Source organism: Melozone crissalis, unplaced genomic scaffold (assembly GCF_028551555.1).
Source record: "Melozone crissalis strain CALT ecotype California unplaced genomic scaffold, PUWL_Pcris_2 ptg000063l_1, whole genome shotgun sequence".
Classification (NCBI taxonomy): Eukaryota; Metazoa; Chordata; class Aves; order Passeriformes; family Passerellidae; genus Melozone; species Melozone crissalis.
This window is the reverse complement of record NW_026535841.1, coordinates 8,288,131-8,302,616: the sequence shown is the minus strand read 5'-3', so window position 1 is coordinate 8,302,616 and position 14,486 is coordinate 8,288,131. Positions and strand designations below refer to the sequence as shown.

General features: G+C 40.6%; 1 protein-coding gene across 8 annotated transcripts in view; it reads left to right on the top strand.

Moving 5' to 3' along the window:
- Positions 1-14,486, top strand: part of ARVCF (ARVCF delta catenin family member) — a 245,730-nt gene that overhangs the window by 81,241 nt on the left and 150,003 nt on the right. For 7 of the 8 annotated variants that reach the window (XM_054288896.1, XM_054288901.1, XM_054288900.1 and 4 more), the window contains 3 exons: positions 588-654; positions 8,643-8,743; positions 13,097-13,342. In XM_054288896.1, the coding sequence (XP_054144871.1) occupies positions 13,127-13,342 (216 nt within the window). In that variant the 5' untranslated portion in view covers positions 588-654; positions 8,643-8,743; positions 13,097-13,126. The remainder of the gene's footprint in view (positions 1-587; positions 655-8,642; positions 8,744-13,096; positions 13,343-14,486) is intronic. The other variant, XM_054288897.1, reaches the window with a different exon arrangement.

Genomic DNA, 14,486 nt, shown 5'->3' with positions numbered 1-14,486 from the left:
AAAAAAAAGAAGATTTTGAAAAACATCAAGTTCTTAAGTTCTTTCTGGTGAATTTTCTGTCCTAATTTCTCTTGTTCTCTGCTGTTAGGAGAAATAATGTCAGACAGGATGAGGTGTATCTGTGGAACCACAGTTGACATTTTTAGAACCACTAGATGGCATTTAGATCTGGATGACTGAAAATGCTTTGGTGTGTGCTTATGAGGCAAACATTTTTGCTTCTAAATCTAGGAATTAATGGGGAATTAAATATATATTTGATTAAAAATTTAAGTTGAGGAATGTGTGATTTATGCACATATGAGTGGCACTGGGACAGAAATCAGGAGGATCTTTTAATGGAGTTGACTTTCAATACTCCAGTCTGTGGGATTTTCTTGGGATTTCAGGTGATGGTGGAATAGATGCCAGATCTAATGCTTTTTTTGTAAACCAGCATGACTCAGGAAGGGGAACCAAGGAGAGATACAAATAAAAGACTTTCACAGTATTATGTAAATGTTATTAGTTATTCAAAAATAATCCCCTCTTCCTATTTCCCCTAGATGGAATAAAAATCTTGGTTATTTTCTTTGTTTCTCTTACAGAGTTATTATCGAACCAAGGGAGAATTTCCATCTTAAAAGCCACAACAAGAAAGAAAGATTATAAAAGGTACTGTGTTTCTGCAGCTGAGTCTCTTGAGTGTCTTGCTACTATTTCAGTGTGTGTGTTCTTAAATCACTATCCTTTTATTAAATTGTCTTTACACCTCAGAAATTCCTTCATTTGCATGCTATTGAAGGCCAGCTAAAATTTGTGTAACAGAGTGGTAGAATGGCTGAGGAGCAGAAAGAATGGAACACCCCTATGATATCCCTGAAGACTGGAGCTAGGACAGGACCCATCATTCCTTGTGTCCAGAGCAGAGGCAGTGTAAGGGGTAGAATACAGGTGCAGCTGAGGAAAACAGGGATGACAGTTTTCTCTTTTTGCCTTCTCTGAGCCATCTCTCCCTTTTCCTATTACCATGGAAATACTCATTTAGCTTCTTTCTCACAGAGCAGGGGATGCCTCAGAGCTGTGGGACTTCTTCCTGTGGGCAGTAAGCGTGAGACTCTGGATGTCTTTTCCTCTCTCCATGCCCTCCCTGCCAGCTATATCTTATCTGCAATCCAAAGCCAGTCCTCTGGTCTCTTAGAGAATGACCATAAGCATTTTCAGCTGCTCTGAATTCACCTCAATACTTTGCTGTGTCTGTTTTAAATCTGGGGACTTGAAAGTGAATAATGGGATTAAATATTAAAGTACTCTTGTTTGTTTTCCTGAAATATTGCTCCCTTCTGTGTACTGCCTTATTTTTCTCAGTGTAGGTGGATTACAGTTTTTGCCAAGCATTCCTCGAAAATAATCCTCTGAATAACACATATCATGTTACTGATTTTTATAAAGTTTTTTTCTATTTTCATTTGATTGTTTTTAGATTAAACATATATGTCAAACCAGAAAGTTTTATTGAAAATAAATAGCTCATTTAAAGTTTCAAAGCTGTTTGTAGGAAAGACTCTCAGCAGAGTTTACATTGTATTTTCTGTCTGAATTGTTTGGGACTTACCTCTGTTACTTTCATAGTTTTAATGAAATGAGTTAGAAGTGTTTATTATAACTGAAATGTATTCCTGTTTATATAGTGCAGGATTTTAATTTTAGTATAATAGAGGGAATTTGCTTGAAACATTTGAAGTGGTTAGAAAGTTAAAGCAAAATTGTTATTTTTCCCACTCAGCAGTTATCAGCAGGATGGTTATTAAAAAAGGATGTTTGAATAGAAAGTTGTTTCTTGAAGCAGATCTTCAGTGATTTAGAAGAAATATTTCTGCTTCCAAATAACTGTAATTAGGCACTAGTGATAAGTTTGTTCCTGGAAATAGGAAGTATTCTTGGTGGGGGATGTAAACTACAAAAAGCATTAAGATTTAGTCAAAGATAAAAATGTAGGATTGGCTTGGAAGGGGCGAGATCAGAGTCTAACTATAGCTATCAGGAGGAAAATGACTTTTCCAGAAGACAATTGGTACTGACCCCCTAAATCCAATATTTTTCCCAATTCCTGCTGATTTTCTGGTCAGGGTCAGCCTCAGCAGATGTGATTTAGATGTGGTAGTTGACCAGTCGAAATGGAGCTATATGAGCAGGTCAGATTCAGAACAGGTTTCCCCTGCAGGGAAGGGGGGATGTGGAAAAGGGGGATCCCTGGAGGTCTAGGATGTCGTTGGTGTTGGCAGCCCAAAGGGGATCCCTGGAGGTCTGGGATGGAATTGGTGTGCCAGCCCAAGGCTGTGGTGACCCGTGCCAGGCTCTCAGCACCTGCAGGGCAGCCTGGACACCGCATCCCAGTGCTCCCTGGCAGCTCAAGTGCTTCCATTTTGATAGAGCCACAAACCAGTGAATAAAAACCTCTTGTAATAAAGATAGAAATCTTAGCCTTGGAAACTGATGCTTCCAGTTTTGCTCAGAGTATGGTAGTAGCACTGGCAGGGTGAGCACCAGCACGGTGTTTGTGTGGTGTGTGAGGGAAGATCTGAACAAGTAAAGAGCTCTGGAATCTGGACTAATCAATGGGGTTACTGTGGCATCTTGGTACACCCAGGGATATGAACCAGGCATGTCCTCAGTAGGATTCTCTGAGGACTGCTTTGGCTATCAGTTTAACCCCACAGAAGCCAAGATACTTGGCTTCTAGAATAGAATAGGAAATGCTTCTCAGGAATAAGGGTTTGTGCCTTGAAAATTCAGCAACACCTTGCACCTGGTAACAGGGAGTTGAAATGGCAGTTGTGGCAATGCTTCTGCTCCACAACCAGGCAGCACCTTTTTGCAGTGTGTAACAAAGACTGTTCTGTTGACAGAGGTTACATGCTAAAATCCATCATATGGAATGATTACTTTCTCCAAGACTTTCATTAAAATGTATCTGTTTTTCATGTCTTTATGTTTATGCATGAACGGAATGATTATTCAAGACAGCAGATGAGTTAAATACTTTTATTTTGCTCAGAAATTATTTATTAGTTCTCAAATGCATGTTTGCCTTGTAATACTAAAAAGCTGTGGTGTTAATCAGCACAAACTTGGATTGCATCCTAAACTTGCAAGGGTAAAATGAACTTGGATTGCATTTTAAATTTACAGATCCTGAAACAGTGAAGGGTGTGCTCTGCACATGCCATTACAGAAAGCAGATCAACAGTTTTGGTCTAAACAGAGTAGATTTAGTTCGTGCCTCAGGCTTCCAAACCTAGCTTGGAGAAAAAAATCCTGGATTTAGAATGACACAGATGTTACTGAAGAGAATTTAAGCCAGTGGGATTTATTCTGTTTCTTCTGTCTTTGTATTGCTTTAATCTCTTCATTGATACTGTTCCTGGTTTAAAGTGACATAAGGTGGAAATCTGATTGTTTTTAATGAGAGAGGTTGAAATATGGGAGAGTAATGCAGGAAGATTAGTTGGTAAGAGCTAATGAAATTATTTTGATTTACTGGCTTCAAGAATTATACACGAACACTGCCATTATGTTCTTTCCTGTTTGTGCTGATGTTTTCAGTTCCCTGGTGGAGCCATAGAGCAGCCACACAATCCTCTAGATGCGGCTGTGAGAGGTAAACAAGACCCATGTTCTGGAAAACAGCTGAAGGGTTTTGGTTTTGGTTCTGTTTTCCTCCTGAAAGCAGGTGAAAACCACAGGGAAGAGGCTCATTCTGAACACTTCAGACCTGTGAATTTTTTTTCCTAGCAGTGCCAGTTTATTTATTGTATAAAATGCTTTGGGAGATACTAAATATTTGATTCAGATGGGTTAAAGAAACTGTTTCTATTTGATGCACTTATTTTGCATTAATCTTAAAAGTAGTAATTGGAAATGCCCTCATAAACCCTGAGACTGGAGCCCTAGAATTAAAAAGCATTTGTTATTACCCAGGAATGTAGCTATGCAGTTTTATTGGCCTTTCTTCTACTGTAATCTGTGGATCTCATTTAGCTGCATGCAGCCCTGTTCTTCTGAAACATAAAAGGAAGGAAATCTCTCAATAGCCTGAAATCAAATTATCTCTCTGTGTTAATCTACATGTAAGACATCCAAGCCCACTTCTTTAAAGGAAAATAGTTTTACTGATAAGCAGAGCTAGACTGTATTCTTTGGATACTAGAATTAAGTGGATTTTTTTTTGTCTGCAGAGTGCTATTTATAGCATCAATTAACTCCTCATGGTTGGGATAAGTCATTTGACACATCTGTTGCTGAGCTTAAACACTCACTGTTCTGTGGGGCCACTGTTGGATTTTTTTCCTCTCAAAATGTGTAATGAAAGGACAGTTTTCTACCCAATGGCTCTTGGGTTGGATATGCTGCCCAAACACACTGCCTGATGCCTTTGGGGGCATTTGGAATGGGTGGAGCTGTTGGGCTGCCTGACTGCAGGGCTGACCTCAGCTTTGTTGCTTGCCTTTTTGTTGTTTATCTGCTTGATGATAGCACAATAGTATCTTTTATGAAAGAGTTATTCTGAGCTTCTGCAGGATTTTCCAGCCTCACTGTCATGTTTCACCTGTGACAAACTGGCCTGGCTTTGGGAGCTGCTGCTGGCCCCACTGACTCCTGTTCCTGTATTTTGATTTAATGCTCCTAAGTACAGGGCTGTGCTCTGCTGTGGTTCCCCACACAGAGCCAGTTTCAGTCAGATTCCTGGCAGTAGCCTTTCTCTTAAAATGGAAGCCCTTTTGCCAAAACGGTAAACACCTGAGAGACAAGAAAAATAAGGATTCTTGTATATTGTTAAGTGAAATCTTGTAATTGTTCTGTGGAAATAACTGCATGAGGCTCTAACAGTGTCTTTATGTTTTTGGCTTATTTGCAGCCAGATTGGATTGGATATTAATGAAGCCCAGCTTTAAAATACACGGGAAAGAAGGACAGACTGAAGTTAGGAACTGTGCTGCTTTTGATTTTTATCCTTTTCTCTTTCTCATTGAAACAGCCTGTTCTGAGAAAAGATGTATTGATTTTGGGTGGCTTTGCTTGCAAGAGAAAGAAGGAGCTCTGCTTCTAGAGTAAGGAAGTAATTTCTGTTGAAAATGTGACAGCCTCCATGGTTAATTGAAGGCCTGATTCTATTTAACAGTCACACAGGCTGTTGGAGGGGTTTTCCTTTGCTGCTGGGAAGACATTATTGCAGTGAAATAGTTGTGAAATAGGTTGTCTGTTGTTTCTGCTCAGAGTGATCAGTGGCTGAAGGTTCTGCTGATGTGAGTTAGGATCAGGCTGGGCTCAGAGGAAGTGGGGGACATGGAGCTGCTGCTAAAGGCAGCTGTGAGAATACTTGGAAGCCTGGATATCCACAACTCTGAAAGGGACCACAAAGTGCAATCCATTTTTAAGCAGAGCTGCTTATTGATTTCAGTGGGGGAGACCTTTGCAAAATCGATGGCACGCAGCAGCTTTAGTATGCAAGGACATGTGTTCTGGGCTGGTGAAGTGATCGCCCCATGAACTAATCAGCCTGGTAGCAATCATGTCTGGCAAGTTCCAAGGCAGAAGGAAAGGTGTCGGAGCCTTGAGATGCAGCAAATTTGCTATTCATATTCCAAGAGAGATTGCAAAGTATGATCTTGTTCATTCTGGCTTTGACTTTCAAGTTGCATTTTATTTCTATAGAAAAACAAAAGCTACAAAAGGAAATATAAAAAGTTTTTGGCAATATGGAAACATGGACCTGATTATTATGAGGTGTAGTGTTAAACAAATAGAATTGCTGAAGTAATCAAAATACTCTGCTTTTTTCCATGAGAGACCATCTCTGCCTTGTTAAGTCTTTCAGTATTTGTAAGATTATTACAAAAACTATTCCCCCTGGACACTCATTTGGAAATATTTGGGGAGTGTTTGTTTACACAGAGAATTTACAGTGCACAGTGTGAATTTATAGACTATCACATACCCCATTAAACCTTAGTGTGGACACTTAGTAGGTGTGAAGTAATATGCTGCCATTTTGCTGTGCTGCTTTATGCTTAATTAACACAAACACTGATCTCTGAAGAAATGTGGGATAATGAGTGCTGGGATGGAGGAGTTCAGCTTATTTAGTGTAGGCAAGTCCTTAGGTCCCAGAGAGCAAGAGCTCTGCTTCAGAAAGATGTTCTTTGCTCTTTTGGTCTATAAATGACAAATTTTAGAAAGAAATTGATTTTTTTTTACATTGGGTAAAATTAACCATAGGCTAAAGCATTTACTTTAAAAATTACCCTTGTAAAAATATTTCAGTTTCAATTTTAGAGCATTAAACTGAATTATTTATGCTATTATATATATGCAGTTCTGAGAAGATGTTCTGTATTTCCATCATTTTTTTTCTTTTCCATTTGGAAGAATATAGCAGTTGAAATTTACCTTACTGGGGAAAGAGTGTAATTAAATCTATGTAGACACACTGTATCAGCAAGCCCTGAAAACACTGCATGAAATTTTGGAATGAAAACCTTGAAAACCCTAGTAGCAAAGTGCTGAAGTGAGGAATCTTTATCAAAGGGAAGCTGTAGAAAAAGACTGGTGTCATTTAAGCATCTAGTGATTAATATATAGAGATTTAGTTAGATATAAGAAAATTTTGAGGTTTTTCTTTTTTCTGAGAACTGTATCTTTTCTGAGGTACTACAGTGTGATTTCAGTGCTTTTAATTAAAAGACTAATGAAATTATTCCTTTTTAAATGAACTGGGAACCATTTTGGTAAGATTGGAGATCCTGTGGTGCTATTGACCAGAGCCAGTTCTGTAGTGAGTTAAATCTTGGAACTGTATTGCCTTTACAAGCATATGTTTGGATGCTTTTGTTGGTGTTGCTTAACCCTGTTCATAGTATGATAATCTGCAAATTTATTTGCAGGATTTATGTATTTATTTATACAGAATTGCCCCTGCTGGATGATCAGATGAAATTTCTTACTAATGTAAAAGCTCAAATATTTCACATTGATTTTTTTTTCTGCAGTAATGGAAGTGGGGAGCTGCAGCATTCATTGCAATGTCCTTAAGATGCAGAGTTCCTTCCCAGGGAGTTCTCCTGTTACCATTTCCACTGCTCTCGTTCAATCCCTGGTTTTAAACCTTGTTTCACAGACTGCCTCTGTCCAAAGGAACACAAAAACCCTGAGCAGCTTTTTTGTTGTTTCTTTTGACACCAGCACAGCGTGTCTGTCTGTGGCTACCAGAGAACTATATTGAAATGGCTTTCTTTGTGAGCTCCTCATTGCTATTCATTGGTGGAGGTTGTCACGTAAGGGTCAAATTAGAACTCAGTCAACCACAGCAGTGAGGGGACCCAGGCTCAAGATAGATTTCAGCATAAGGTCTGAGAAGCGGTTTATTTGGAATGTGTTACATGTATTTTATATATATGTGTGTCCAAAGTGTTATTCTTTTATCTCCAGAAACTCAGTTATGTTTAATTTACTCTCTCTGGTCATTTACTTGAGAATTAGCCTTTCTCTCACTCTGCCCCCTGACTTTCATCTTTGGGCATATCTATGCACAGTTTTCTTACAACTTTTTTTACAGCTTTGGGCACAGAATTTTCTACTGTTAAGAAAAAATGAGATTTCTGGCATGATGGTTGTGTGCCCTTTGAGGTTGGATCCATGCAAAGAAAGGATCATATTTCTGGTAATTTGGCTGAAACACAAGAAATTGTGTTTATGCTGGCTTCAGGAAGGCAGACTATACCTGGTCAAGCAAAAAAATCTGCCAGGGCAACATTCCTCTCTGAAAATGTTCTAAAACATTTGAACCAGCAGAGTGAGTTTGTACTGGCTCTGCATTTTGTGCCATGTGGTTGCAGCATTTTTGATGTGGTAACGTAAGACTGGCAGTGCTGCCTCACAGAACCATTTCTTACCAAATGGGTGCTGTTCATTCTCCAGCAAAAACAGGGACTAAACTGGCAGCTGCTGACCCAGAGAAGTTTCAGTGGTAGGTGTTGTAAGACTAAATAAGTCAGGGATTTACTGAGCTACACAGATGACCTGGTATCCCAAGAGCTTTTGCTTTGGTTTCATACAGGATCAGATAGGTGCACGTACAGACAGGGAGAACAAGGTATTGTGCGGTGTTCTTATTTTAGAAATGAATGTCCCCTCTCTAACAGGGATCTGTGAAATGATCTTGAGCCATTTGGGGCTTGCATATCTCACAGGGGCCTAAAGTTGTGTGCCCAAATAACAGCTCTCATTTCTGAGACCATCCTGTTAGGTCTCTGTGTTTTAAATTGCCTGGCTACAACATCCAGCTTTGCAACTTTCCATCATCCTCCTTGCAGTCTAGAGTTTTCCCTGATTTAGGACATTAACTGTAAATCTCACAGGAACATGCAAGTATTGATCACTGATAACAAATTTGATTAATCAGGGTGGTTTTTTTTTCCTTTAGGAGTCTCAGGATTGGCTTCTCTGAACATTATTTCTTTTACTACAAGTTAGGAGGAAAACAGTGCAATAAATAATTTCTACAACACAGAAAGAACCTGAGAAGAACCTGGGCACTGACTGTGTATAGAAGGGGCTGTAATACCTTATTAACTAACTCTGTCTCTCTTTCCTCTCTCTTGTAGCTGATTCTTCTTGAGACTGCTCTCCTGCTTTGTCTGTCCTGTTCTGTTCTTAGTGGTGATGTCCCAGCAGCTCTAACCCTCAGACTTCAGCACCTCTCTAGGTGTGTATGGCTCAGTTTTCTCTGCATGCTTTCTGGTGTCGCATGGGGGGCAACGCTCATGTTATGCTACTCATCCCTCGTGGCACTTGAGGCTGAGAATGTCATTAGCATGTGTTATGCTTCAGTTCCATGGATTGTTTAAGCCCCATTTTTGCTTTTATTCTGCTGGCTTTCTTCCCTGGAGAAGCACAAAGCTGCTGTTTCTATGCACGCTCACAGGCCTTCGTGTTTGCTCCTACAGCTGAGCAGCTCTGTGAACGAGCTTCCTGATGCTCATGGAAACATCTCCTGCCAGCAGGACTGACAGACTTGGACTGGTCTTGGATAGAGCAGTAGTGGGGTAGCTGAGTTCAGCATCCAGATGAGAGGGATCCCTGTGAGCCCCTTCCCCTGCAGCTGGGAGCAGCCTGAGCTGTGCTGTGCCGCTGGCAGAGGACACTGCGCTCTCCAAAGGCAGCTCACTCACAGACCCCATCTCCTTAGGAACACACTTTGAAGTGCAGGGGATTTGAGGTTCCCCATGACTGTTAGGATTCAGGTGCTCAAATCTCACAGAACTTGACCCCTCTTAATCTGAAGGGCTCTTCAAAAACTCTTGACTGTCAGTTCCATCCTGTAATAGCAAAATTAGCATGAAGAGTTGACTCACGTTTTTTGTGGCGCGCCAAGTGACCCTTGGAGTCTTGGCAGTGTTTCCAAGCGCCTCAGACTTGGGTCTGAGCTGGGGTGTTAGCAATGAGCAGGACCCCTGTTTTGGCCCTTTGCACTGGGGTGATTTTCATCCTGGGTGAGCACTGAGGTTGTATTGACTCAGAAGGGGCCTTTTGATGCATTAGTGGAACAGTCAGAATAAACAGCTCCTCTGATGCATTAGTGGAACAGTCAGAACAAACACCTTGCTCTAACTCCAGTGCAGCACTAATGTATTTAGAGTCACGTAGGCAGGACAGAGAGATTTGCTGCTGTCAGCGTAGCCTTTGATACTCTGTAGGCAACTGTTTGCTGTGTTTAGAAGTGCAGCCTAAAGAATAATTTTTACCTGGCTGCTCTGGGTCTAATATTTTCATTTATTGATACCCTTTTCAATGCACTTTAATTTATTTACAAATGGTAGCAAATTGCAAGTGGCAACCTGAGTAACTGACTCATGAGTCAGTATATTTTTCTCCTCCAGTCTAGACTGCTGATAATGTAAATTGTTGAAACCCTGGGTTAATAATTAGGGGTGCAATCAACAGCAAGCAAGTATTTATCTGCTAATAAAACGTTTGAAATGCAGAAGTCCATCTTTGTGCAACAATACTTAAAAGGCAGTTGTTGGTCCTACTGCTGTTTCTGCATAGCAGTTAGGATTTTTGTGGTCACTAATTGTGTATCTGAAAATTTATACAGTTTATTTTCTGCCTGTGTGTTTCTTTGCAAAGAGAAAAGAAGCATAGTATTTATGGTTATAATGAGGTTAACACTGTACTTCCTGCAGGGAGATCTCTCTAAAGATTTGTACCATTTATAGAACCCAAATTTTCTAGGTTTTCTCATGTGTGGCATCAAGGGCTTATATCTCATTAAGGATTTTCTAAACAGGATCTTTGTCACATTATCAAAATGTGACTTGAAAGTTATATACCAGCTCAGTCATCAACTTGATTTTTGTTATTAAAGCTGTAACTCCTTCTGAAGAAGGAGCTCTTGATTTTTCTTGCGCTGTTGCTAATGCTTTTCCTCAGAACAGAAACTTGCATTATATGTTCTACAAGAAACCTGTTTTAAATTTAGTTACTGTCGATACCATCTTGTCATCTTCCTTCCCCTACTGGATTTACTTTTTGAAATCAGTCCACAGACATACCCAGTCTGTGGGACCCCAAAAGATGACTTTTGTGATGATTGCATGTGAGAAAGAGCAGTTTTAGCTGCAGACAGTTCCTGGAAACTGGGCCTGTGTGAGGAGCTGAATTCTTGCTCTGCAGCACCTGGAAGGAGGCTGTCTGCATTTGTGAATCCTGACTGATCCAGACTCTTCTTGGGCCTGGAATATCCCCTGTGAGGTGTATTTGGTCTGTGGCAGCCAGGCTGTTGGTCTGCTCTAGCATGAGGGCAGTGATGATCACTAACCCAGGGCTTGTCTTTAGGAATGTATGGCTAGAAATGCCACCCCAGGGATATTTCTTCCAAAATCTGACTTGTGTCCAGGTCTTTGCAGTCCCACTCTTTCACACTCCAAGGAGTCTGTGAGCAGGCCTGGAACTCCTGGGAGTAGTGACAGCAAACAGAGCTGTCTCCATCTGTGCAAAAGCAGGGAAGCAAAAAAGCAGAAATGTGGAACTTGGCTGCACACAAGCCAGCTGAGGTCCAGAAAGTCTGGCTGTGTTCATGTCTAGCTGTGCCAGGGCTAAATCATACTGAGATAGAGCAGGTGAGTCTTCCTGTGACTTCCCATGAATCATACTATCCTTTTAGAGGGTTTTGATTCTCCTTTGCAGAAACCAATGTACTCTGAAGGTTTTATAGACTTTTAATAATCTATTGGAAGGTCTCAGAAGTTGGCAGTTTGGTCTGTGTTTGACTAGTCTGTGACATCTGGAAAACCCTTTGGTGGTTTTTGGTTTTCTTTCAGAATTTCAATAGAAGTTAAATCAATGCATGAATGACAAAACTAATTTCTGCCTACTGGTCTGCAAATGTGAAAGGCTCAAGCCATGGTTATAAGTAAACCTTATGAGATTAATACATGATAATCCTTACGTTGTTCCTAACATGATTTTATATTACTCTGATTCCTTTCAACAGCAACTCTCTAAGGGTTAACAATGAACACAGAGCCACTGGCAGGTTATTCCTCATGAAATCAGGGTGTATGTCATTGGATTTGGGTCTGTCACTCCTGCCCCTGTGTTTTTTCGGCCTCTTGGGTGATTTCAGCCATATTTGACAAAAGCAAGGAGACTTCAGCCTGCTTAGGAGTCCCCAACAAACTGTAAAAACATGCAGCTTAATCACTACTAATACTCCTCTTTGGGACATAACAGTATTATGACCACATTATTATGAGCTACCAAAGAATCTGCACAGGAGAGACTCCTGATAAATGTAACAGTCATGGAAAATGGATCAGTCAAGAGTGTGCATCATCTAAAGGCACTGAATGATGAATTGCAAAGCATCAGGGACCAGGGAACTATCTGTGCTCATGGAAATCCTTGTTGATAGATGGAAAACAAAGAATCTTTGGCAGCAAATCAAGGGACAATTTCTCAGGACTTAAGTTCAACACAGAACATGAACAGTTCTTGAAGTACAGGAGCCTGAGACAGTTCTGCCTCTGCTTGTCTCAGAGGTGCTTTAAGTAGTTTAGTTGTAGAGGGGTTACTTGTTTAACTTTGATGAAGGATTCTGTTGAGGCCATAATTTATGTTTATATTATATTGCTGATTTCATACTCCTAGTAAAACGTTTTAAGTGGTGTTCAGGTCACAGATATGTGGAATCAATGGGGAGTTTTACTGCATGTACCATACAGGTGAAGATAGGATTTTAAATGGGGTTGTTTCATTACCCTGCTAGGGAAGACATAAGGCAGAAGTTCTAACCCACCTAGCTGATTTCTGAGTTCTTTTTCTGCTTTGAAAGACAAGCAGTCCTGTGTGTTTTCCATGGAAGATGTTTGCTTTTTCATTTGCATTATTAGCATGAAGGACTGTTTCATTGACTGAAATCATCAAGCATTTCAACTGCAATTGCAGTTAAAAATGTTTTCTGCATTTAAAAATGTTTTCCATGTTACAGTGTGCTGCTATAATTTAAGTATGAAAGCTAATTTCAGCTACTGTCTGTTAAGTTTGGGGAGGTGTGGAAAAAATAGACACAACTGTTTTCTTCTACCATGAAGTTTCTGTCCTTAATAATGTTAAACTTCTCACTTATGCTGTTGAAGACAGAAATTCCAGGTGTCTGTAGTGAGAATGTTCCTCTTTCCCTCTACTGCCATATATTTTTTTATGTATTTCTTTAAAGTACATTATTATTTGCACAGTGAAATTAGCTCTGCAAGAGGGATGAAAACCCTTGTCAGAGCAGTTTTAGCAAAACGATCAAAGGAATTAAATACAAATTTTCTCAAAGGTGAGCATATTTTTTTTTCTTTTTTGAACAGGGAAGTCTTAGATTAATTGCTTTTAATTTAAAATCAAATCAATGGATGGAAAGATGGATGCTTTTCAAAGAGCACTGCAGTTTGCTGCTTAGAGTGATCAGTATTTTAGCAAGGTGACTAACGATATGCATTTTTATCTTTAACCTCTGACCCGTGCCCTCCCCACCCTTTACCTAACCCTTTCCATTTGCCCTGGTCAGTTAACAGGCAGGAAGCATTTGAAAGCAGTCATGGATGACTATGATATCAGGTCTGCTGCCAGCATTTTGGCATCTGTTAAAGAGCAAGAAGCTCGTTTCGAGCGGCTCACCCGCGCACTTGAGGAGGAGCGGCGCAATGTCTCCCTGCAACTCGAGCGTGCCAATCAGCCCGCAGACCGCATGAGCATCTGCAACATTGGCAATGGTCAGCCCCTGGCAACCGCCTGGCAGCAGCTCGTACTGCAGGTAAAGCCTGCTTCTTTCACTGTCCCTGGAGCCCACCCTAGCACAGTGTCCATCCCAGACAGTCGGTGCATGGTGTGTTGTCAGCGTTTCATTGGTGTGTGCTGTGTCTGAGGCACCCACACTGCACCCCAGCTTGGGGCTGTCATCAGCTGGGAGCCTTTGGAGCCTTGCCTTGGAAGCTGCTCTTGCTCCTAGCTCATGGGATACTTTTAAAAGTATGTGCATACTTGGGTAAAAGCCCTAAGAAGGGATCTTCACACCCTCCTCTAATCTATGCACTTGCTGTAAGTCTGGTGATGTGCTGGTGATTGTAAAAGAAGGCTGAATCATAATCTCCATAGCAAACAAAATTTCCATTAGAAATAGCTGGACTTTGAATAGAGGGAGCAGCATGAAAAGCAGGGATTTCCCTCCTGCAAAGCCTTATTGTTTGTGTAGGGAGGACTTCATAATTTGTTTCTCATGTGCAGTGAATTGATAGACTATTTTAATGATGCAAACTGGCTTTGTGGGTAGCTTTAGATTTCCAAATATTGTTTTGCTTGATACACGTTCTTTAACTGTTTAAATGTGCAACGACAAACTACTTACGTCTCTGAATTACTTCAGCTCTCAAACCCCTCTGACACACAAGGTAAGTCATGCAGAAGCAATAGTACCATTTGTGAAGGTCTGTTTCCTAAGAAAACATTGTTCAGTTCAGAAGCAAGCTCTGGGCTATGGGGATTCCAGAAGTTGTTTCCCAGTTATACCAGACTGTTTTACAATTATACTTGCATTGAGCTGTTTTGAGGCAGACTTTACCTTATATTATGGCAGCACTGCTTTTCTAGTAACAGCTGCCATGTTTTTTACATGAAGATGCCTGAATTTGGGATTTCATGTGACAGGAGCAGCCTGCACTGGTCAGGGTAAAAGTCTGACCATGTGTGGTAGGAGCTGTAGGTGGTTATCCTCTGATGAGCTGCTGGGCTGGGAGAGGGGAGATGTGCTTACGTATTTTTTATAGGAAAAGGACAAGTTCACCTTCACTTTTTCTGAATGACTTTGTGCAAAGTGCCTGATTAATAGCTTCAGAATGAAATTCCTTATCCACAAAACTGATGAAGCATGAGTTTTCTGCAGTGTAATAGCTTAAGGTCTA